Source organism: Corvus hawaiiensis, chromosome 3 (assembly GCF_020740725.1).
Source record: "Corvus hawaiiensis isolate bCorHaw1 chromosome 3, bCorHaw1.pri.cur, whole genome shotgun sequence".
Lineage (NCBI taxonomy): Eukaryota > Metazoa > Chordata > Aves > Passeriformes > Corvidae > Corvus > Corvus hawaiiensis.
In genome coordinates, this window is record NC_063215.1 from 63,236,998 (window position 1) to 63,261,042 (window position 24,045).

Below are 24,045 nucleotides of genomic sequence, written 5' to 3' on the forward strand. Positions count from 1 at the left end.
TTCTAACATTTTTCTGTTTTTAGAAGAAGGAGAAACAATTAATCTTATCTCCAGGCAGCTCTTTTATGCATAGATGGTATGCTTTTGTCTCCCACTGTGTTAGCCTTGTGGCATTTCAGCTCTGCAGTGAGTCATTTTTTGTGGGCTCACTTAACTGCTGTGACTCAGTGTTTGACAAAAAGGGAGGAAAAGTAAAATATCTTAACTTTTTCTTTTAAAAAACCCCACAACTTCTAGTAGATCCTTTGGCTTTTTGATCATTTGGCTTGAGTCTTTACAAAGAAAGAAGAAAGAAAATATTATAGGAAACACTTAAGGAAAAACAAAATGAAGGGAAAAGAGGGCAATCCCTTCAATGTGTGCTTTCAGATTTGCTGACAAATATTTTGTAATGGGATGGTAGCCCTTTCTACTTGTAGTGCATGCAGTATAGCAGTTAATTCTCGAGTAGTTTTAAAATCAGACTCTGTATCTCAGTTGTAGCTTAAATGTTTCCTTTCACCTTTTCTTCCTCCCCTAGTAATCCTTTGAAGTTGAGACTGTGTTGCATTTTTGTAATTCTTTTCTTCTGATAGCTTTGAGAAACTAGAAATGCCTTCTTCATTTCGTTTGTGTGCCTGTTCCTATTTACATTTCAGCTGTTTCCCTAGTTATCCTCCAAAGAGTTATGCTAAAATCTTAGTATGTGGCTTACAAGGAACAATTCTAACCAACCAAAGACAACTACACAGTTTCAGTTTTTTCCCCTTCATGGAATTGTTCAGTAAAGAAAATTGAAACCTTGAGGAAGCATTGAAAGGGAATAGCATGAATTTGGATTAACCTTCCCTTTCTTCCAATTTAAGAAAAAAATGTCAGGCATGGATTAAGGAAAATTATCCCTATTTCACAATATCTCCTAGACTGTGTTGGCTAGCTCTCCAGGAGAGGAACGGATGCAATCATGTGGTTGGTTTATTTTCTGGATCAAGTTTTAGTATGACCCCAGGCAAGGCAAAAAGGATTATTTTGGCAAATATATCCTTGGGTCCCATGAGCTGAGCTAAAGTGACTCACAGAGAGGTATGTTTAGGCCAGCTGCTGTCCATGCTGTATGTGGGTTATGTGGCAGAGCTGGGGATCCCCAGATAAGCCATCTGAGTATCCATTTCATCATGGACTCTGTCTCTGTGTGCCCCTTGAGTCTGTAATGAATTTTGCTGTTTGAAGTTGTGACTGGATGATTATTTGTTTCCAATGACGCTGGGTGATGGAGATTAGTGAATAAATTATTCCAACCAATGAATGGGCACAGCATGCTGTGATTAGAACACCAGAGGGTTGACACAGGTGTTTGCTTCTTGCCCAGAAGCTTTCTAGCAGTCCCTGTGCATGAAGCTTTTGTTACCAGGAAAGATCCTTGGATTGCAGGGGCAAGGTCTGGCCCTATGCAACAGAAGAGAAAGATTGAAAAATGTCCTGTTGAACTGTCAGTACTATCACCCTTGATCGTGGAGTTGAAGAAAGAGACCACAAAGAGAGTCTAAGACCACAGAAGTTGAAAGAAAAACATGGCAAATTCTAACACCAGACATCAGAGGCCAAGTAATCTGTTGTTAAGGAAAAGAAGTCTTCCAGATGGGTTAAGTGTTCAGTTGCTGCTATGTTGTCTGATGGGAAAATGGTCTGAAAGTGCATGCAGCTGACTGGATTGGATTGTACTATGGGCCAGAACCTTTGAGATTAATGAAGTAGCCCTCAAGTGTTTTGAGGATTTAATAGGAAAGAACATTCTCTCTGGGGCACATGGGTACCAGCTTGCTGTCATTTTGGATCTAAGACAAGATAAGACTCCGCAAAGACAGAGATTTAGCAGTATGTATCAATCCTAATGACCAAGTGTTGTCCAAAAAACTGATTGTTGTTGAACTTTTAGAGAAAAACAGTATGATCTTCTTGTCCATGAGTTAAGGAAAAGAGAGGACAGGAAAATTCTGGACATAAGGCAGCTTACTTTTCTTTAAGTTTCTTTTCTTAAAGAACTGTTCATCTTCTGTGTAGTGCCTTAGAATAAGGGAAATGGATCTGCTAGAGAACAGGGTAATAAAGCCAAAACTAGAACAACAAAAAAGTGGGACACATATGTGCTTGTGGAAAATATGACATTGTGCACAAAAACTGATCAAGGCCATGAAGAATATGAGAAAAGAAACTGTACTTATCCATGCATAAGCAACGAAGTTGGAATCTTTTATTTATGAGTGTAATTTCAATCTGAATGTATTATCAGTGCTTATTTAGGATTTTAGCAAATAGGGCTTCTTATAGTGTATGTGGCTGCTAAGATGATATCCATTCCTGATGTGGAAAGTCACTTAGTCTTTAAATCTGATTGCTTAACAAGTCTGCTGGTAGGAAGTCTGTTGCTACTAATCTTGTAAGGTCGAGGGACATATATACTAAAAGGCAATGTCAAGATCAAGGGTCATGTTCTTTGGAGTGGTGGATGAAGGATAAGTGGGTATTGCTGAAATTGAGGGAAGATTTGCACAGTTGTAATGCTTAATGAAATGGTTAGAGTCTGTTTAGGAAGGAATGACTGGCAGAAAAGTCATTTTAATGAGTCTCCCACTCATTAAAAAAATATTAGGTCTTTTTCCAACTTGCTGGCAGCTTGGAAGAAAATAATTTTAGATTCATCTGGGTCATGAGAATGAGGTGAAAGGATTGTGAAAGACCAGAGAATTGCTTCAGAGAACAGAATGATGAGCCCTGTAAGTGAACAGAAAAAAAAAGTACTTTCTTGTGAATGACTGTGTTGGAGAAGCTGTGCTCCCAGTTCAAAAACCCTCATCTACTTTCTAAAGCTACATGGCAACATACCTAAAAAGTGTCAGTTTCTTTAAAATGCTCAGTCATCATAGGAGAATCCTGTATTAGACCTCAGCTTGACAGAGGATTCCCCAGCCCATCACGTCAAGGTTTAGGCATGCTGTTTAGGTTACAGGAATGATCAAATAGTTTAAAAATTTTGGTTGTTGTTCAGTTCTCCAAATGGGCAGCTTAATAGAGCAGAAAACAGAAGAGGTAATGGGTCAAAACCAGTGAACAGAAAATATGAGTGATAGTGGTAACAAACATCTGTTTACTCACTAATAAGTGGAAACAGAGCATCTGTTAATGCAGAAATAAATGTTTGGTCAGTATTTTTCTTCTGTGTTTGGCAGGAAGAAGGCAGGTTATATATTCATGGTCTGTAACTGAGGAAATACTTTCCATTTAAACTGTAACTCAGAAAGATGTTAAATTGCAGGTACTGAATTAGAATTACTACACTGAGTCAGTGGGTATAGAGATTTGCAGCTGGATGTCTAAAGGAGCTGGTCAAAGAAATACTTGAGCTGTCAGTTTTGCAGTTAGGTGTGGAAACAGGGACTTCCCAGGATACTGTAAAGAAAACTAATCCTCTGTAGCAAGCTGTTTGAGTGGCCAAATTGTACTTCTAGTAAAGCTTTGTCATCATTAGATATTTCATTTCAACTGCTAAGGTGATGATTGCTGTCAGAATTTTAAGTAAGCCAGTCTTGAATCTTTTTTTGCACAGATTCAGGTCCCGATCTTCATTTAGTATTAGTCAGGATAACGCTGGGGCTGTAGTAGCGCTATTAATTTGCTTTACCTTGGAATGAGTTTCTTTAGCTCATGACTCACATGACTGAGTGAAAAGATGATTCAGTGTGTAGAAGTCACTGACTCGTCTTGGAACAACCAGTCTCAGGGAGAATGTGATAAAGAGGAAGTAGTCCAGCTGCAGGAGGAATGAACTCTTCTGAACAAAGAAAGCAAACAACTCTACAAAGAAAAGGTGCACCAGTGTGTTGCCATGGTAATTACCTCCTGCAGTTGGGTGCCAGTAATGTTCAAAAAACTTTACTGGGAGAGCATGTTTTAGAGCCACATTACTCAAACTGTGACACAGGCCTTGCAAGAAAGCTTCTCTGAGCAACACCTCTCTTGCAGGGGGTTGTGCTAGGAGGGAATGTAACAGAGAAGAGCATTCTTAAGGCTTTGGTGAGAGGTGAAAAAAATCGAAATATTGTTTTGCACTCCATCTGGGCTGGCTATCCTTCTAACACTGACATTATGTCCATGACAAAGCCACTTAAATCTTTCACCTTAGTGAAATGGAGACAGTTTTAAGTGCTCTGCGAAAATATGGTAAATATTCGATAAATATTTTGTCACCACTTTTATCTAAATACCCACCTCTTCTTTTTTTCACACATACAGCTCTAAAAATTGTACATTGATCATGCTTATGAAGATGAGAGGTCAAGGTCAGGCACTTTCCCTGTGCCACCCATTGGCCACATCTAGTGGCAAATCCAAAAAGACAAAACACTTTAAAGCTGTAGAGAAACCCATTTTAATGTTCTATTCCATTTTCAGAGCTACTAGCCAGCTAGCAGCAGCTGTGCCAAATGATATGATGTGGTTAGTGCAGCTACCTAGATAACCTGGATACCATTCCTCCCAGGGGCTGCAGAACACTCATTGTCATGCATGAGATAACGGAGATGTGTATCATGTGTATCATGTATCCCCTGTGGAAAGCAGCCAGGATTCCACTGCTAAGTATAGGCCAGAGGAGTGAGCTGGGCGTTGCACAGTTGCTCTGTGGTCATATTGAATCTGGAGATAGTACCTTTTATGCTATGTTAACACACAGTGCAACACTTCGACTGGGGGCTGTGGATGGGGGAAGGCAAAAGGGGAAGTCAGTCTTTGTATAGATTTGCCTCAAAATCACCTTGTTAACAGTTATCATAAGAACACATAAAGGGAGAGTTTGAGGTCTGGTTAGGAAAGGAAATGGAGAGTTTGGGACCTCTTGCTGTGAGCAAGAGGAAAAGAAGTAAATCACATTGCTTTCACTGTACCTCAGGATGGGAGTGGCAAAGCTGCTGGTTTCACAGAGTTTTATTTGGACTCTCTGACAAGGCACAGCATGCAGTGAAATAAGAAAGGGTAAATACAGCAGGAGATAAGCTTATCCCCCACCTGACGTTACCCATCATCAGTCACAAGGAGCAATGACATTTTGCACAGTTAAGTTTTGTGAGAGGGACAGCAGGAGAGTATATCCATGGTCTTTCTGAGTGCCTCCACCAGTAGATCAAATCCATCTTGATTGTGGATGGAAGATGTGGTGGTGTTTTAAGTTTTCTCTTGTTTCTGGTGAGAAGTGAATTGAATCTGCTGTGATGACATGAAAGCAAATACGTTGTGCTTTGTTCCACTGCCTGTGAGACTATGGAAAAGAGGCTGAGTGGTAAGTGGATACCGGGAGATACATGGTTTACTTTTTTTACCCTTTGAGTTCAGTGTCTTTAACTGTCACCTGCTGAAGGGGCCGCTGATAGATCTAACTGCAGAACACCTTTCCTTTATTTTGTTTTTTGCAGACAATCTACTTGGATGATGATGTCTCTTCCTTTGTGCAGATCAGAGGTTCTGTTCCACTGTTTTGGGAGCAAACAAGGCTTCAGGTAAAGAAATAATCAGGAAGCCTACCTTGCTTCTCTCTCTTGCTACTTATAATTTAGAATTAACAAAAAACATAATTTTTTTTTTTTTAAATGAGCTTCAAAGCTCGTTCTGTGAAACTGGTGAGCCCTTTCATTTTAGGTTTACCTTGTAGGAAATTTCGTGTGTTAAGATAAACAGAACTATACCAGACAAATGGCTATAGGTAACTCAAGTTTAATATTTTTGTGCATTTGAGTGCCTCTACAGGGAACTGTTTGTAAGGCTTTGTGTCCTAGTGTTATAAAATGAAGGTTACAGCTATATCTTTATAGCATTTTCAGTTTTATTTGGAATAACCTATTCCTCTGAAATGACTGGTTCGCTTGATGATATGGACCTCCACAATACAATTGGAGTATCTAGGGATACCAGTACCTCTACAGGAGCATGCTACCTTGAAACAAAGTAACGCATCTGGATGGTGTGTTTGCTAGATTTCAGTCAAAAGGGTGATAATGATCTCATCTGATCTTCTGTGAGGCAGAGATGTAGGATTTCATCAGGAGTTTATTGCATCAAATTTAATGGATTACATGTGGTCTGTGACTTGCAGTTATATACAGTTGTAAGCCCAAATAAGAATCTTCCTAGCACACTTTACATTCTCTTAACAGAGGGATAAGCAACAGAAATGAGTATGCACATATATTCATGTGTATTAGTAGAGAAAATACATCACATAACTGTTTTTTTAAGATGCTTTAAAGGTTACATGGATCTTTTTTTGATCATTAAACTAGAACCTATGTACTATTCAGAGGCACTGGATTTAGCACAAAAGGAAATGACTAAAGGATCTTTGTTGCTGTCTGTTAGCACCATCCAGCGCAATACTTGCTTCTTTTTATGAAACACGTTTGTCCGTATGATTGTGCGTGTCCTGCCCGTGGTGTAGCTGTATCCAGCAGTGTTGTTCTGTATGTTACAGAGACATTGAGCATTGCCTCAAGTATTTTTGACTAGTGGATAATATCTCTAGTTAAACAGAATTTTCAATTTTTTAGTAGGCCTGGGGTTTTTTGCCTAATCTGGATTAGATTATGTACTCTTACTCCTTGGGTGTGAATGTACTGGCACTAGTGTTAGAAAGAATTGCAGAAACCAACTTCATGAAAAACAAAGATGATGAAGTGTAGGAAACAATGCATGGTCCTATATGTATTTAGGAGTGTAGTTTTTGGAGAGGAAAGAAGCCCTCTGCATACTGTAATAACAGTAGCTACCATTCAAAAGGAGCTTGAGGCTACTGTTGTTGACATCCATATCAAAAGCCCTGTTAGTTTGATGGCACAGAATTTCATCCTTTATATTTTTGAATCACTGTTGTGATACTTTTGAAAGAGTCAGAATACACAACCCATGGAACTGGTGTAAATGCAGCCTTTTCTACCAAGGCAAGGGCAGTAAGAGTGCTGGGCTCACAGAATACTCATGTGAGGCAGTGTGTGCTATTTGCAAGAGGAAGCTGGCAAAGAGATGTGATTTGTTTGGCCATAAAAAGATGTGTAGGTATCCCTTTGGTTAATGGTAATTGTGTTTTCACTTGTAATTGTAAATGTTGTCTAATAAAAGCTGGGGCTTTTGTGTTAAGGATATTATGTGTGGGGGTGGTTGGAGTCTGTTAGAGGTGTTTGGTGCTGTTAAAAAAGGGGTTTTTCTCTGAAGGAAAAAGGGAGACATCTAGTGACTTAGAATTCTAGCAGTTTAAGAAGTTTTTCTCTTTCTTGGTCTTCTAATATTTTATTTTAGGTTGGTTCCCGCCATTTAAGGCTTAACAGAGGTCTGGAAGCCAATGCCCCTGCCTTTGACAGGTAAGTTTCATTCCACTTTGGCAGCAACACAGCAGCCTGGCATGTAACCAAGATTCCACAACTGTCTTCCTAGAAAATCCTGAGATGTGAAATATCTCTCAGATGATGTGGCCAATCCCCCAGGTGTGGCACATTATTAGATTGGTTTACTTAATTTAGTCACTTATTTTTGTGCTTTTTTCCTTCTTGTTTTCAGTGGTAATTGAATTAATTTGGTCTTCCAGCTTATTCCTGTAAAAGTTTAGAAATGCTGAGTGATATGCAAAAGAAGGGTTTGTGTAAACCTTTGTGAGCCAACAGATGTGAGTTTACACGTATTGTACACAGATTATGTGTGCTTTACCACTGTAACCGAGGTAGTTAAAGAGTAAACACTGCTTTCACACCATTCTGGATTTGTTTTTTCCTCACTGTTTTACTCCCATGCAGAAATAGAACAGTGCCTGCTATTGTGACCAGTGTTGTATGATGATATTATGCTGATGTTTTCTATTTTATGCAAAGACTGGCTTGTAGACCTTTTTAAACCATTAAGACTCTGTTTGTCAGCTGGAAGCTGTAGAAAAACACATGCATTAGCTTGATTCCTTTGAATGTCTGACTAGGAAGTGCTATCCTCTAAGGGCGTATTTCTACTGATATCCATGGGAACAGTGCCTGAAAAGCACATGAAGAATTTGATCTGTGGGAAATTTTCACCTTTTAAGTGCAGATCAAATGATTAATTTCTGTTTTGGTTTGGTTTTGGGAGAACAGGGTGTATGTTGATTTTGAGTAAAGCCTCTTTATAACTGCAACTATTAGCAAACAGGACATTAGTAACTGTTAATGGTTTTGCAACGCTGAAGACCCCAAACAGGGATTAAAATCTAAAGGGACTATGCACCATAGCAGTCTCTGCTCCAGAGATTCTCGGCCTGCGTTCTCCAAGCTTTTAAGGCTCTTAGATCCTACTGAATTCAAGTGCCTTTGAGACTCTTGGTCTCATGGCCATCTGGTGCTGTGATAACTTGCCCTGGCAGTGTCCCTGAAGTTCCATCTTAGAGGTCTGCATTTCACAGCAGACATATTTCATACAAGAGGAAAACAATAACTTATTTAGCATCTTCTTGTACTGCCCATGAAATTGAGAGTAGCTCAGGAAGGAGCAACTCCATAAGACCATTTATCCCTGACACTAATACAACTGGTGAATAGCTTTCTCCTTAGAAACGTGAACATACGGATAAACTTGCACTGTTCCTTCTTTCCCTTGTGCCTTTAAGTTAAATGAACTTAGGGATCTCTCTGCTTACCAATTTGCAAAAGACAGTCCTTTGAAAATGGGCAAGGAATAGGTGACTGATTATATGGAAAAGTACACTGGAATTTAGCAACCTGCTACAGCTTTTCTGAGATGTTAATTTAGCCTGTTACATTTAACCATGTGAGAAAGGGATGATAATCTTGTTAGAAGATATTTTTTCATCCTGTCTCTCTCCCTGAGAAATCCACAGGGAGCTTTGCTTAAGATACTCAAACAGGCGACTTGAGCTTCAGTAGTTTTGTTGGGAGGAAGCAACACTGGCAGAGAGGTAGGATCTTGATGCTGCAATCAGAGAGGTGCAACTGTGTGGGAAGAGTTGGCATACAGAGAACTGGTTGCAGAATCAAGAATGCACCAGAAAATATATTTAGCTGTGTTTCCTGAAGGCAATGCTGATGACTTCTTTCTTTTCTCCCCTTCCATGGTTTTCTGTGTAACTTATTTCTGGTTAAAGGATTTAAAGAGTCATGCCGGAAGATGTGTTCTTGCTGTTTTTCTGACACTTTGCCATTACATGTCATTTTGCAGCATGTAATAACTTCTCATTTTTGTGAGTGTTTATTTTATTTTTCTTTCTATTTCTATCCAGTTTCCTCTTAAGTACTACTACAGCGTTGTCTGTAAAGGATGGAAATCAACTTTAAGATCTAATTCTTTCTTGATGAGCCAGCACAGCTTCTGTAGACCATGCATGCCAACTTGAAAAAGATGTATTGAGGGAAGAATGGGTGTCTTGGCATCTTGCTAAAAGCTCTTGAGAGTCCCTAAATGTCAGGTTTCAAGATTTTCGTGACATAGACAAAACAACCAGCCCACTTTATACTTGTCCTATTTTGTGCTTTTCCTGAAGAATCTGGGCTAGACAACTTGGCTAAAAGGACCTTTGTTCTGATCCAGTGCAGCAGTTCTTATGATTACTAATCTTCCTGCTTGATTTCAGAGTGAATGTCTCCACGTTGTAGTAGCTCAGAGATATTTGAACCCTGTCACCCATGACATGTGTTTGGAGCTCTCTGGCCTTGGCACTGGAGTCATAGGCCCCGTTGCTGCTGCTGACTCTTAGTAGTCTCAGCTCTGCAAGATGCCAGGCAATTCCTGTTGAAGTGTAATACTTTTACTTCTCTTCTTGTCTTTCCTGTGTAGTTCCTAGGCTAACAGCCAAGAGGTAGGAGCATAAGGGCAATGTCAAAGCTAACAGTGACATAAAAGATTTGGGACCTATTTCCTAAGACATTTCTTTAAGTTCAGTACGAAGTGCTATATCTATTAATTGTGTACTTTCACCGTTTTTACTGTAATAATTTATTGCAAGGAAACTTGGAAGATGTCTGTAGATGGTGTGGCTGAAACTTTCTGCTGGATGAAACCACCAGTGATCTCTACTTCTGTATGTTGAAAATGGCAGTAGGCAAAGTAACGTGGTGTTGTTTGTACCAATTATGGTTACTTTTGCTGTAGGCATATGATGCTTCTGAAAGAGCAGTATGGAAAACAAGTGATCGTTAACCTGTTGGGAAGCAGAGGAGGAGAGGAGGTGCTCAACAGAGCTTTTAAGGTAAAAGCAATAATTTTCATTTTAACAGCTGATTTCCCTTGAGCCTCCATGTTTTTCTGTTTTCCTTCTGGCCCAGGAGATGATGAATAATATATCTAAAGAAATTATGTTAACCCTTTGCCACATGCTACATACTGAGAATAGTGCTTCTTGGTCTCATGGCTTAATTTCCAGCACTTCCTTTCTGCTTACTTCGTCATACATTTGTGTACGTTGTCTTTAACCAAACTTATAAAGAAATTGCCCAAATACTCCTAAGGGTAGTTCATACTTGCAAAAGTGAATCATAGTCAGCTTTGGCATTGTATGTAGCCACCTATGCAGTCAGGGGCCCCCTGGGATTGCCAGAACTGCCTGGGGGCTGGGCCCTGAGCCTCAATCACTGAGCATAGTGACTTAGCATCACTAAGCTGTCTTGCTCTGATAGTAATGGGAAATAGCTATCCAGCACTGATTGTGTTGGGAATTGTCTGCCTGAGCACCAGATGAGAGTTTGGTATATGGATAGAGATTTTCCTGGCCCCTGCGTGTCCCTAGGCACAACTAATACCTGAAAGCAAGGATGTCAGGTATTGTAGAACTAAAACTGTGCTTTGTTCTAGTGTGGTATTCTTTTTAAAACTAGTGTGACCTTAAAGCCACAGATTGGCACTGAGTGGGGTTTGCAGCAGTGCAATAGTTGCCTGAATCTGGCTGGAGGTTGATGGAAGTCTGCCTCCTTAAGTGCCTGTTGCTTTAGCAAACTGACATAGATTCTTCGGAGATTATGGTCCTAAAACTGATGATAGCATGATTTAAGTACACACCTGTAGTAAGTGCCATGTATATATCATTGGTAAAGAGTGATACCAGCAGTTCTGAGCTGAAATGTTTACTATGTGAAGCTAAGCAAAATTAAAATTGTGGTTAAGTGATAGTGTCTGATTTCTGTCCCTCTGTTGCAATCGTGAACTTACAGGGAGTGTCAAGGTTTTTGTCAGTTTTTCTGTGTGACCATTTTCTCCTCCTACAAAAAAGCTGGGAAGGACTATCTGCTTCCCCAGCAGAAAATGACAGAGTGAAGGTCTCCCCTTGTACAGAATGTGGCCAAAGAAAGTGATTATGACTAAAGCTTGCAAGGCAATGAGGAAGGCACAGAAGTGAAGTCTAGTCCTAGCTTCTGTTTTCAGCTTCTTACTGAATTTCTGCATGACACGGCTTAGCCTCTGTAATCTTTTGGTTTCCCTCTCTTTAAAACAGCTTTTCTAGTTTGTTTTGCAAACCCCACTGAAATTTAAAGGTAAGAGATAACCAATTCTGAAATGCTCAAATAACTTACGCAGATAAAAATACAACATTTGTTGTTAATTTACTACTGATACTCTCTCAAACTCTTGCATTGTCGAAGACCATGTTCTAGCCTGTATCATGCAACCAGAAATTAAGTCAGAAACCGGGCATCTTCAGAATAAGACCTTGCATTTGTTAATTTAATTTAAATAAAGACCTGTTCTGTTTAAATTGTTACATTTTTTGCCTACTTTAAAAATAAATAAACTCTGAACATACCTTGTGAGCTCAAAGAATTTAGACTGAGATCACTGAAAAGCAAAGTTTTGTAATCATTCAAAATGACTCCTTGGTCATTTCTTTACCTTTGTGTTTTAAGAAAGGGATGTTAGGAAATAATATAGAGTTAATTTTACTTTGATGATTTTGAAGGGCTGGAATTATAAATAAAGTAATTCATAGGAGTGTGATTAGGGTTGCAAACCTGTCTCCTCTTCTGTCATTAGTTTCTCCATCTTTCTTTCGCTTTTATTTCTTCCTCTTCTCTCCACTCTTGCTTCAACCTTATTCATTCTTATCAGTGTTGGTTCAAATTATTCTTGTAATTACTGCTGCTGGGCTCTCTTGATCAGAATGGCAGGGTTACCATTCATTTACCATTCATTATCTGTTACCTGAATCAGCTGCTACCAGACCAAAAATCAATACTGTTCCCAGGAAACGCTGTTCCTCCCATGAGCTTTCCCTGTAACAGTTGTAATTATATTTACAGTGAAAGCAAGGCTGCAGTGTAGAGTTGCGAATACTCTGACAATAATTTACACTGTGGCAGTGGGTAAATGTCATCCTCAAGTGCATTACTAGTGCCAGCATCTGCAAGGGCAGATTGGGGTGCGAACAGTAACAGTCTAATGAAATACATTTTACAGGTCTCTTTCCAAGCACTGCCTTTAAATTTGTTTCTGCAGGAAAGGCTTAATGGCTTAGTCAATACGATTATGCTGGTGAACTGCTACATGTACACTTTCAATGTAATATCAGATTTGTTTTGTCCAGTGTGTGTCACAATGTAAGTGGAGAAAAGCATCCATCTCTTGGGGTGAAAATGTGCAGGAGGGAAGAGGATAGACAAAGGCTTGCATAGTTGGAGTTAATGTAATTGTTCTCTCTGGCTTTCTTGTGGAGAACAGGATGTATTACTGTTGGATTTGTTGCAGATACCGTAATGAAATTTGTTGGGATTATGGAAATAGATGTGAGGTCATTGAAATTGGAGATGAAATAGCGAGGCTATTTGTGCCTCTTCTTTCACTTCTGCAGTTTACCACAAACACTTTATAGTACATTTCCTGGGATGTAATTCCTTACTTACTTCCTCCCCCTAAGCCTGCCTAGACCATCGCTGTTGCTGTCCACCCTCATGCAGAGAGGTAGCAGCAGCCCACTGCTGCAGGGCTGCCACCAGCCACAGCACAATTCTGATGTATACTTTGCAGTTACAGTTTGAGTTCCCCTGCAGGAAAATTGGGTTCTAACAGTCAGGTTTACTTCTGTGAAGAAAACAAACGAGGAACTTCAGTTGCTTTTTTCATGTCTGGCCTTTCAGAATTCCCTATGAATTATGTGAATAACAGTCAAGGCTTATTAATGATAAAAGCATGCTGGTATCAATCCTGACACATGGCTTGAGCAGGATTTGTTTTCCTTCACTCTCTTACCTAAACAGAAACTGCTATGGGCCTCTTCCCATGCAGAAGACAGTCCCATGATAAACTTTGACTACCACCAATTTGCAAAAGGTGGGAAAACTGAGAAACTGGAAAATTTGCTGAGGCCTCAGCTGAAGTTGCACTGGGAAGACTTTGGAATCTTCACAAAGGGCGAGCATGTAAGTCCACGGTGAGTGTCTCTGCCCCTCTGTGCCAGTGTAGCTGGGCACTGTTTGTCCTGGCCTTCCCAGGTTTCTTGCTGTTTTCGGACCATGACTGTAAATGACAATCTTGAAATACAATTTTGAGACAAAGTGTAGTCTTGGTGCTAAATCAATGATTGTCTTAATTGCATCTCCATGGTTTTAAATCTGCAAACTTACTAGTGCATGGATTTGCCAATATAGTGTTGCAGACATGGTCAAGTAATGAGATGTGTTAATGGAATATATTGTGCACAGTGTGCTTGCACCATCAAAATGTGGGTGGGTATATTCAGGCTGAACATTTGATGATCTTGTTCAATCAACTCATGATTAGATGTTGTTTTAAAATATACCATTTTCTCCTCCCTCCTCTTGTGTTTGGTTACCAAAGTCTGCAGACAGGTACTTTTCGAATGAATTGTTTGGACTGCCTGGATCGTTCTAATAGTGTACAGTCCTTCGTTGCACTGGAGGTGAGTTTGTCAGAGGACCTTCTGTGGGACACCTGTAGTGCATACATTGGCTGTTCCATGGGACAAACAGGAAAGAGGCTGTAAGTCTCAGTTATGCGAGTGTCTTGCCAGCTCTGATACAGAATGGTGCTGGCTGGAATACTGAGGATAAAAAGCAAAAAAACACATTTAAAAACAATGTTGGTTTCTTTCTTGTTTTTTTTTCTCCTTCTGCACCTAATTCAGATACTGTTTGCTCAATTAGAGAGTCTTGGTTTGAATTCTAAACCTATAATTGAGCGCTTTGTGGAATCCTACAAGGAGATGTGGACTCTCAATGGTCAGAATCTGAGCAGAGTATTTAGTGGCAGTCGTGCCCTTGAGGGGAAGAACAAGGTAAAGAAAAATGGCAAAACTGTTTATTTACAAGTAAAGAAAGATGTCCTATTTAGTGTCACTTGCACTCATAATTCCTGTCTGATGTAGGTTGGGAAGCTCAAGGATGGTGCCCGCTCTGTTTCTCGTACCATCCAGTCAAATTTCTTGGACACAGTAAAGCAGGAAGCCATCGAGTTGCTGCTCATGGGTGACTTCTTCCGTGAGGAATATGCAGACAAAGGCAAGATGCTCATGGACCAGACTGCACTGCTGGGTAAAGCCAGTATAAGCCCTTCGCTTTTCTTTTGTATGTGCTTTTAGCTGTCAGATATAAGCAATTGTACTCTTTCGAAAAAAAATCAATAAATAAGCTGCTTTTGTACAGATCTGTTGTTTAAAGCACTACATTCAAGTGACGATAGCACAACTCTGTGTGTCTTAATTCCACTGTGCTTATTTCTCATATTTTGTTTTGAACTTTTGAGTATGTTTTTCTGCTCTTTGATAGTGTTATTCTCTGACAGTTCAGAGTTGGACCAGAGGGAAGGATTTTAGGGCTATATTCCCAGTCTGGTCCTGTCTGAGTTTGTCTTGAGGAAGTCTCTTGAGCTCAGCCTTTTTATCTCCTTATTTGTGTCCTTGCTATTTGCACATGCTTTCAGCCCATTTGGATCTTTAAAGGCACATCTCTGTTATTTTAGTTCATTTGCTGCTTTATTCCAGGCCCCTAATAGTCCACAACATAGACACATTTCTTTGCACCCATCTAGAATAAACTCAGCTCTCTCTGAGAAGATATTTACATGCAAAATACATGATAATTTCACCCACAAGCAGTATTGGGTGGTCAGTTTATTCCAGAGAATCATTCAGTCCTGGGCTTGTTCCCTGATGTGGATCTCAAGGGAAATATAGATAACTTCTCTGTGCCTGACTGCCAATGCAAGTCAGGTAGTTAAAGATTAGCTCTGCTTCATTTGATTAGAAAGCAAAAGCACACCACTAATTTTCTATACTCAGTAAAATACATGAAAATATAGCAGTTTCCTGTGAGGAGTTTTGACCAGGTTAGAGAGCCATCACAGTGCTAGATTTGTACTGATGTGAAACTCTGTGCTGTTCTCCATCTTCCACATTCTAAACTTCTCAGGGCTTCAGTTGAAGTTGTAAATTGTGACATGCTTGATTGCTTGTCCTGGTTTCAGGAATAGAGTTCATTGGCTTCCTAGTGTCTTGTATACTGTTGTGTTTTGGATTTAATATAAGACTAATGAGTGAGCGAGTGATTGTGTGTTGTAATTAGTTGCCAGCTGGGTTTAAACCACAGCAGGTTGGTAACACACTGATGGTTTTAGTTGTTGCTATATAGTGTTTATACTAAGTCAAGAACTTTTCAGCTTCTCATGCTCTCCCATTCAGAAGGCTGGAGGGCTACAAGAAGCTGGGAAAGGATGCAGCCAGGACAGTTGGCTCCAAATGGCCAAAGGAATATACTATGCTATATGATGCCATGCTTGGTATATAAACTGGGGGGGCAAAGCTGACTGGGGGCTCCTGCTTTGGAACTGGCTGGGCATTGGTTGGGGAGCAGGGAGAATTTACATTGTACCACACTTGTTTTCTATATTCTAATTCTATTATCTTTTTTTCGTTTCCCTTTTCTGTCCCATTAAACTGTCTTTATCTCAATCCATGAGTTTTCTCACTTTTACTCTTGTGATTCTCTGCTGCATTTCGCTGCGGGTGCAGGGAGGGAGTGAGTGGCTGGGATGAGCACTACTAAGCCCTGGTTGCCCAGTGGGTTTAAACCATGACAGCACTATAGACCAAACTGAAAAGATTATGGGAATTAAAATAATTTTTTGCTTTTTATTTGAAGAGGTACAGAAAAATGTAGGCTGAAAGTGAGTGACCAGCCCTTCCCAAGCTTTTAAAGGGTGCCTGCTTTCTGGAAGAGAAATTGCTGACATCAACGCCAGTTATCTTGTAGTTATTGCCATTTCCATAGGAGTTGTTCCCTACCTTTTGTATTGTTCCTGCTAGGGTAATGTCATTATTTCACAGTGACTGTGCTGCTGCTGTCTGGATTGTTTCTTTCCTTTTACAGCACATTCTTCTTTTACACACCATCTTTCTCTCTGCCCTCTTCTGTCAGTAACTCCAAGTATTCTGAAGGCCATGTCAGAGCGTCAGTTTGAATTCACAAGCTCCAAGCGTGTTCGTGTTGCCACGGGGACCTGGAATGTGAATGGGGGAAAGCAGTTTCGAAGCAACATCCTTGGTACCAGTGAGCTGACAGACTGGCTGCTGGATTCTCCCAAGCTCTCAGGAGTTTCAGAATTTCAAGGTAAGGCTTCACAGTTAAAATGTGTAAGCAGTATTTGCTGGCATCTCTAGAGACAGTGAGTCAGGACACAAGATTTGACCAGCCTTTCAAAGGCAGTGCATTTTGGAAGGCATTTTCTGACAGTTCTTAGGGGTGTATGCAGCTCCTCCATGCTTTTGCTGCCTCCCTGCAGAAGTGGAATGGTGTGTGAAGAGCTCCTGATAGTCAGAGTGCTTTGAACACTTTGAAACAGTCCGTGTGACTGTTTCAAACCTTCAGCAGGTCAGAATTCAGAGCTCTCTTTCATGCCATCATGGGATGTATCTGCCTATTCTGCACCCTGCATGTCATTTTCTTCTTCCTTATCTCTGTTCTTTACCCTTTATTGTGGGCGGAAACTATGTGCTTAGGTGCCATCAGAACACCTCTTAGGTCTCTCATATCTGTACAATATGGACTATGAGCTTGACTGGAAATGTTACTATCAAAGCCTTCAGACAAAAAGATTTACTTTGCTGAAGGTGATATTTCCTTTCTTTAGCAGTTTAGAAAACTCCTCTGCTTGTGGCTTGATGAAATTGGTTGCTGGATTTCTTATTTATGGCACAAGGTCAGGTATTGTAATTGATTTACAGATGTTTCATTAAGGTAAACGAAAAGTGAACATTCTGTCATTTAAAAATTGAGTGGTTGCAAAACTAAGGCAAAACCCATGCTTTTGTTGTTGCAGTGGAACGTTTAGTTGCCTGCAGGCATCACAGGGATAGTCCTGTACCTAACCTTGTAGCTCAGGAATACATTCTTCAAATCCTTGGCTCCCTTATGCAAGTTGTCTAATTTGAACCCTTAGTTCCTGAGTGGTATGTGATTAGGTGTAGACCACTGTATTCTGAGCAGCCTAGGTAAGTGATTAGTCCTGTCAGGTCTGTTTCAGAAACACTTTAGATGTGTTAGAACATGACTATGCCCATGATACTAAAATCTGCTGAGAGCCTGTCATGTGTTAGTTTTGCCAGGCCATCCCCTGAGAGAACCAGAGGAGCAGTGCTGCGTGGTACAGGCAGCCGTGACATGGACAGTCTGAGCAGCTTCTGGAAGAGAGCTGAGTTATGTGAACGGGCAGGGCTAGGGTGTGACCCTGCAAATGTCTGTATCCATGTTAATGTCAGTGCAGTGCCTACACAAATGGGCAAGTGCTCAAGGACAGATGTCCAAAATTATTAATGGGAAATACATGTGACAGTGCCTGTCTGGTTAAGCTAGTAAAGGAGGCTAGCTGTCGTGCTAGTTTCACCCTTGTGTCTGCAGCGAGTTGCTGCATATTTTACTTTTCAGTCGTGTTTTCTGAGTCAGATGTGATTTAGGCTCCTATGTTTGTCTATATTTAGATCTTCATGTTGAATTAAGTTACTGTCACTGTGGCCATATAATACTTAAAAAAAAAAACCTCTTTAGGCAATGGACAGACCTAATGGGTCAACAGATTTGCTTCACAGTATTATATGAGAGCATCTGATCTTTGGTGTTTTCTCAGAGTAATATCCACAGAGCTGGGGAAGGGGGAGTCACTGTGCTCTAAAGTGACCTAACCTTAAATACAGGTGATCTAAGAAGGACTTGGTAGAAAGAAGGCAAGAAGAAACTTTGAAGGCATCCTTAAACTATGAGATAAATTTACTAAAGGCATTGAGATGGAGGTGACATACTGGTGTGTGGCCAATTAAGTTCAGTTATGTAGGAATCTGTGTCAGAAAGGAAGAGCATGTTGGGTTGTTGTGGCGTAAAATGACAAGTGGGTAAAGGATGGTGAGTAGTGAGATGTTGTGGCTTTAGTGATGAGTGGGGGAGAGAGATCTTAACACTGCTACAATATAATGTTCTGTTCTGAACTGCTTCCTGCAAGAGAGATGGAGACCAACTGGTGGGAGAAAAGCAGGAAAAAATTTCAGAGGAACTGCAGGGGATGTTTTATGAGATTAGATTAAAGGAGCTATGAATATGTATAGCTTGGCAGGGGACACACAAGATAGAACTACAGGAAGGATCTCTGACAGAAATTAGAATACAAGTTGTTAGAAGAAACAACAAAATAGTAATTCTGGTATAACTTTTCCTTCCTGCCAACAGATGATGATAACTGCCCTCCTGACATATTTGCAGTGGGATTTGAAGAGATGGTTGAGTTAAGTGCAGGGAATATCGTGAATGCCAGGTACGTAAAAAAAAACAAACAAAACCAACAGCAAAAGCCCCTAACCAACCGATCTAAAAAACCAACCTAAAAAACCAACCTACCAAGAAAACCCCCACAAATGTAAACAAACCAAACCAACCAACCATCCAAAACCCCAACAAAAAAACCATAATTTTCCCCAAAGGAACTGGCTGTATTCATTTTTATGCTCACTTGTATCGAATACTCCCTTCCAGGTCTGTTGCTTGCAACCATAGCTGGAAATATGTTTCCCATCAACAAATGTCACTGGGATGGTGTTGAAAGTGCTCTTTCTCTGTGAACTTTTGCACAGTAGAATGCACTGTGTTTGCTAAGTCTCTTAAGTCTTTATGTTGGCAGAGAAGGATTCTGGTGGTTGAGATTGATTTAACACTTGTCCTTAAAACCCTGTCTGATGTTGGAAAAATGTGCTCAATGACTACTACAAGCCTACTTTGCATTCATGTAGGAATTCTAAAATTGTCTAAAAACGTCTCTGTGGCTAGTTGTAGTTATGAAAATTACAGCTGGAGAAGTTGCATGCAAAGCCTGAGGCTGGCATATCAGCATGTGCAGTAGGCTGTTGTGTTTACTGGTCCTTGTGAATCTGAATGGGGGTGGAACTCTGAAGATTGTTTCCAATGCTGATTCATCAGGCTGGCCAGTTAGTTGTCTGTTTTGGGAATGACAAGTTACAGCAGTGCTTAGCGTGGCTGCTGGGCTGGCAGTATATGTGCATAGATATGTTGACTTTGGAGAAGAGAAAAAGCTAGATCCACTGAAGGTATACATGCACCCATTCACAAACCTTAGCTAAGAACAGCCAACAGCTGGGAGTAGCCAGTCACCTTCCAGTCAGAAAATCCAGAGAAGATCTCTTCACTGTGAACATAAGAAATCTTACAAGCCATGAGATTGATATGGAAATTGTTTTTTAAGGTTATGATTGCTATAATCAGCTTCCAGTTATCCCCAGTGAATAGGTATAGCCAATGTCATGTGAGTGTGGATCTTTCTAAGCATGGTAGACAAAATCCCTCTCACATCCAGAAGCAGGATAACTCTATTTGTGTGCTGTGCCTGGGCTCACTGACCCTGCTGACTCTGGGCTGGCTTACAAGGAGGTATTATCGGTCTCTGCCATGCATTCTACAGCACTTCAAGTTCTACAGCCTAATGGGATGTCTGTAAACCTAAGGCACAGTTAATCTGTTCATTTTATTGACTGTATGTGGTTTGTTTTGATTCCATTAAATGATTTTATGTTTGTTCCAGTACAACGAATAGAAAAATGTGGGGAGAGCAGCTTCAGAAAGCTATTTCCAGGACTCATCGCTACATTCAGCTGACATCAGCACAGCTTGTTGGTGTTTGTCTTTTCATCTTTGTACGACCATATCATGTCCCCTTCATCAGGTAAAAAAACCCAAACCAAACCAAACAAAAAAAACCACCCCAAAACCCCACCAAACCAAAAACAAACCAGAAAACCCACTCCAAAATAAAATGAACCCAACAACAACCCCCAGACCAGACAAACAAAAAAAAGCCCCCAAACCCAACCTGTGTCTTCAGTAACATCCGGTGTTGGAGTGTGGCCAGAGAGCGTGGGAGTGATTGTGCATCTTGGTGGGAGTCATGCAAACCTGGATTCTGGTCTCTGCTCAGCTGGTAGAGAGGCATGCTTCCAGGCAGCAATAGGCTGGAGTCCATCTCCCTTGGGTAGTACAAAGGCCAGGCAGCCTCAGTGTCTTCCTCCAGTTAGCTGAAAAGCCAGGCATGCTCCAGGTGGGCAGTCAGGGTGGAGCACCTTGTTTAGGTGGTCCTTTTCTGGAAAAGGAATGACTTGGGCTAGCAAGTCCAAGAGTGTTTGATGCACCAAATGAAGGCAAGTGCCTGCCTCTGCCTGAAGGGCAGGTTTTACCTTCTAGCCCTGTCCATACTGTTTCCTTATGGAAACGGGGGTAGTTCTGGACCTCAAAAGAATGGTGAAAAAGGTAGAAAGGCAGACGGGGGAAAGAGACCTAATTTTGCCCCTTGACATTTTATAGAATTGAGATGTAAGAGAACCTATGAAGTGTTTGTCTCTCCCAGATGTCATGAGAACTGTGTGCCTAGTCCGGAGGGTGCAGAGCTGTGTATCCTCAGCTTACTAGCTCAGCTGTCCCTGGAGAGTGACCAAACTCCTCCTAGAAGATTACCAACCCACGGGGATAACTTGCATCAAAATGCCTTTGCTGTGGGCAAGAATTATGCAGGCTAAGTGTAAATGCTTAGGAAGTGAATAGTCAGAACTATCTTCGGGCATCTCTCTGACCTTAAAGGTCCCAACGATCCAAACACTCCTCTCCACCCCATATTAGGGCACTGATTGGCCACTGGATTTTATGATTAAAATATCAAAAGCTGCCTCTTTCCCCTGTGATCTCATATCTACTGGAAACATCAGAACAGAGCTTGTGCAACATCAAGTGCTGTAGGCCAGACAGAGCAATGAAATCCAGGTAACTCTGATGGTCTTGCATTGCTGCTTTCCAGTAATCTTTTTTCAAAATTATTTTAAAGAATTACTTTTTTTGCTGCTATAAAGCAGTCCAGAGGAGAAGTGTTTCTCTCAGTTTTTGACTTTTCACCTGACTTAAAAAACATTTGAGTAATCCAGTAGGAAATGCATGGTTTAAATGGAAATCAGAAGCAGAACACCACAGTGACTCTGTCACGGTTGTCAAACTGACAGAAATTGGATGTAGCCATTTGAAACTCAAGAGAGCTTGATTTTAGTGACCAAGTTTCATCATTTAAGGCAAATGTGCTGCTTTGTGTTATGTGACTATAATCAAACCTAACCTGTATGCTTGCATATTTTTTTCCTGTGTCTAGAAAAGGAAAGGAAAAAAGATCAGAAGTGCAAAAACAGGCTTCTGTGCTTACAGAGATTGAAGAGATTTAGACAGAAGATAGAGAATAGAGAAATAATATGAGACAGTAGCCGGTTTATACAGCAGTGAAAGGGTTGATGAAATACAAGGAGTCGAATTTAAAGTGGGTTATCTCAGCATAACCTTTGCCATTAATGCAAATCAGCTGAATACCAGTCAGGAGAGGGTAGGCAGGCAGCAGGAAGGGAGAACTCTTTAGAGTGAAAAGACTGAACACGTGCTTCTGTAGGAGTGCTTAAAACCCATTGTTTCTTAGAAAACTTTGATGTTCCTCTTTTGCCTCCCTGAGGGTGTCTTCTGGTGGTGTCCTGCTGTCAGGAAAAGACAGGAAATTAAAGAGGGAGAAAAAAAGGTACAAAAGATGGGGGAGGAAGAGAGAAGAAAATTAAGGGGGTGGTGAAAGGGGACCTGTAACATCTTGCATCATTTAGATCACGAATTTCTGAGAATATCTCAAATAAGACTTAGCAGTTTTCTGCATGTCACTTCTTAAAATCAATAATATTCTAGTCATATCTGCTTGACTTCTTCTCTGGAAAGTAAAATTTTCTCACTGGGAAAGACATACATGGTGCTGGGGTTGGCTACAACAACGATCTCATCATTTACTTATCTGATCAGACAGCCATGCTTTGTTCTTGGAGTAGCCTGACTGTTTGGGAGAAATTACCCTGAGAACAGGTGGTCTGCTTTATCAAGTTATCTTTCTGTAGTGAAGTGTGTGCTAATCATCACATTGAAATAATAAGTAATTAACAACGTGGAGACTTTGAGCAGTTTGTCATCAGTACAGAACTCACTTGAGGAGTTACATATAAGTAGTTATAATAGTAAAAATAGTATCCAATAATCACTGATTTTATCACATCTGATTTAAAGAATTATGCGTTATGATCTGTTGCTCTTTAATTAAATGGAAAATCCATCATGAACTGTGAAGTTGGGTTTCAACACATATGAACAGTAAATTGTTAACTGTCTGAAAAGCTGATTCCCATATGTTCAAAAGTAAAAGGAAACATAATAGTAAATGTAGGTATTGTCAATATTTTAAGGACCATGGTAGAGGTAAACTAGAAAAGTATATTCTATAGAAATTCCCCATATTTCAGAAATAAGGTCTTGCTGGTCTGTTTGGAAGGGACAAGAAAAGGAGAAAAATATTTTCAAATAGTTTTATTTCTGTACTATTGTATTATACTTAATTTGAAACGTAAGTACATGAACATCAAGAAACCAAAAGATGTGCCTAAAAGCAGCAAGCTTTCTAGAGGGGAGAAGATATGGCATTGTAAACTGGCTTTTCCCTTTATGTTGCAGTCAAAGTTAATTGAATGTTTGTCCCTGAAGCCCTTTAGTCTGTTCTCTTTCTATTTTTTTTTTTTTTAATGCAGGGATGTAGCAATAGACACCGTGAAGACAGGAATGGGAGGAAAAGCTGGAAATAAAGGGGCAGTGAGCATTCGTTTTCAGTTCTATAGTACCAGTTTCTGCTTTATATGCAGTCACTTGACTGCTGGGCAGAGTCAGGTGAAAGAGAGGAATGAAGATTATAAAGAAATCACACAGAAACTCAGCTTCCCAATGGTAAGTGTAGATGTATGTGTGCTAAACCCGTTGGAAATAAAGGTGATATCATTACATCACGAAAGCTGGTCACAGGCTGTCTTTGATGACAGGTCATCAAAGGAGGCATCTCAGTGCCATAAAAAAAATGTAAAAGAAAATGTTAGTAAATAAATAAATAATAGGGAAGCACATTTCACAGAAGACTAGATACCACCCAATATAGCACATGCTTTACAAAAGTACTACTCTTTTCAAAAAATGGAGTTGCTCCAGTTCTTGAAAAGTCCTTGGCTTTGTGCACCTTTTGATCTTTCAGAACTGCAGCTTAACTGAAAAGTCTGTAAGGCTCCATGGATAAGCTCTAGGTGATTGGTGTTAGAGCTGGAGAGCATGATATTGATAGCTCTTGCTGGCTTTAGTTAGTGAGAATTCCTGGAAGACCATCTGTGCCATTCAGTGCAGCAGTGCCTTGGCTGCTTCTGGTTGGGTACGATCTATCACTTCTTGGTCATGGACATGTTACCCTCTGTTCCATTTGTTTTGTCCTCGTGAATGTGTCACTCTCAAGGAACTGCTGGCTTCTCTCAGAGTGTGGCAAATAGGCATCACTGGTCTGGATGAATAACTTTTCCCCTAAATGGTGTTAAATCAGTCACCCTAGTGTTGTAATTCCAATTTGTCTCCTTAGGCCAGTAGAAAACCCATGGGATTCGGTAGCAGGGCTCCTTTGCTTTCCTTAGTG

General features: G+C 40.4%; 1 protein-coding gene across 4 annotated transcripts in view; it reads left to right on the forward strand.

Annotated features, from left to right (window-relative positions):
• The window catches only part of SYNJ2 (synaptojanin 2), a 68,566-nt gene that overhangs the window by 26,569 nt on the left and 17,952 nt on the right, over nt 1–24,045 (forward strand). For 3 of the 4 annotated variants that reach the window (XM_048299848.1, XM_048299847.1, XM_048299849.1), the window contains 11 exons: nt 5,445–5,528; nt 7,318–7,379; nt 10,144–10,240; nt 13,236–13,408; nt 13,816–13,897; nt 14,123–14,272; nt 14,363–14,528; nt 16,410–16,601; nt 18,708–18,792; nt 20,071–20,211; nt 23,129–23,321. In XM_048299848.1, the coding sequence (XP_048155805.1) occupies nt 5,445–5,528; nt 7,318–7,379; nt 10,144–10,240; nt 13,236–13,408; nt 13,816–13,897; nt 14,123–14,272; nt 14,363–14,528; nt 16,410–16,601; nt 18,708–18,792; nt 20,071–20,211; nt 23,129–23,321 (1,425 nt within the window). Of the gene's footprint in view, nt 1–5,444; nt 5,529–7,317; nt 7,380–7,399; nt 7,503–10,143; nt 10,241–13,235; nt 13,409–13,815; nt 13,898–14,122; nt 14,273–14,362; nt 14,529–16,409; nt 16,602–18,707; nt 18,793–20,070; nt 20,212–23,128; nt 23,322–24,045 lie in introns of those variants that run through there. The other variant, XM_048299850.1, reaches the window with a different exon arrangement.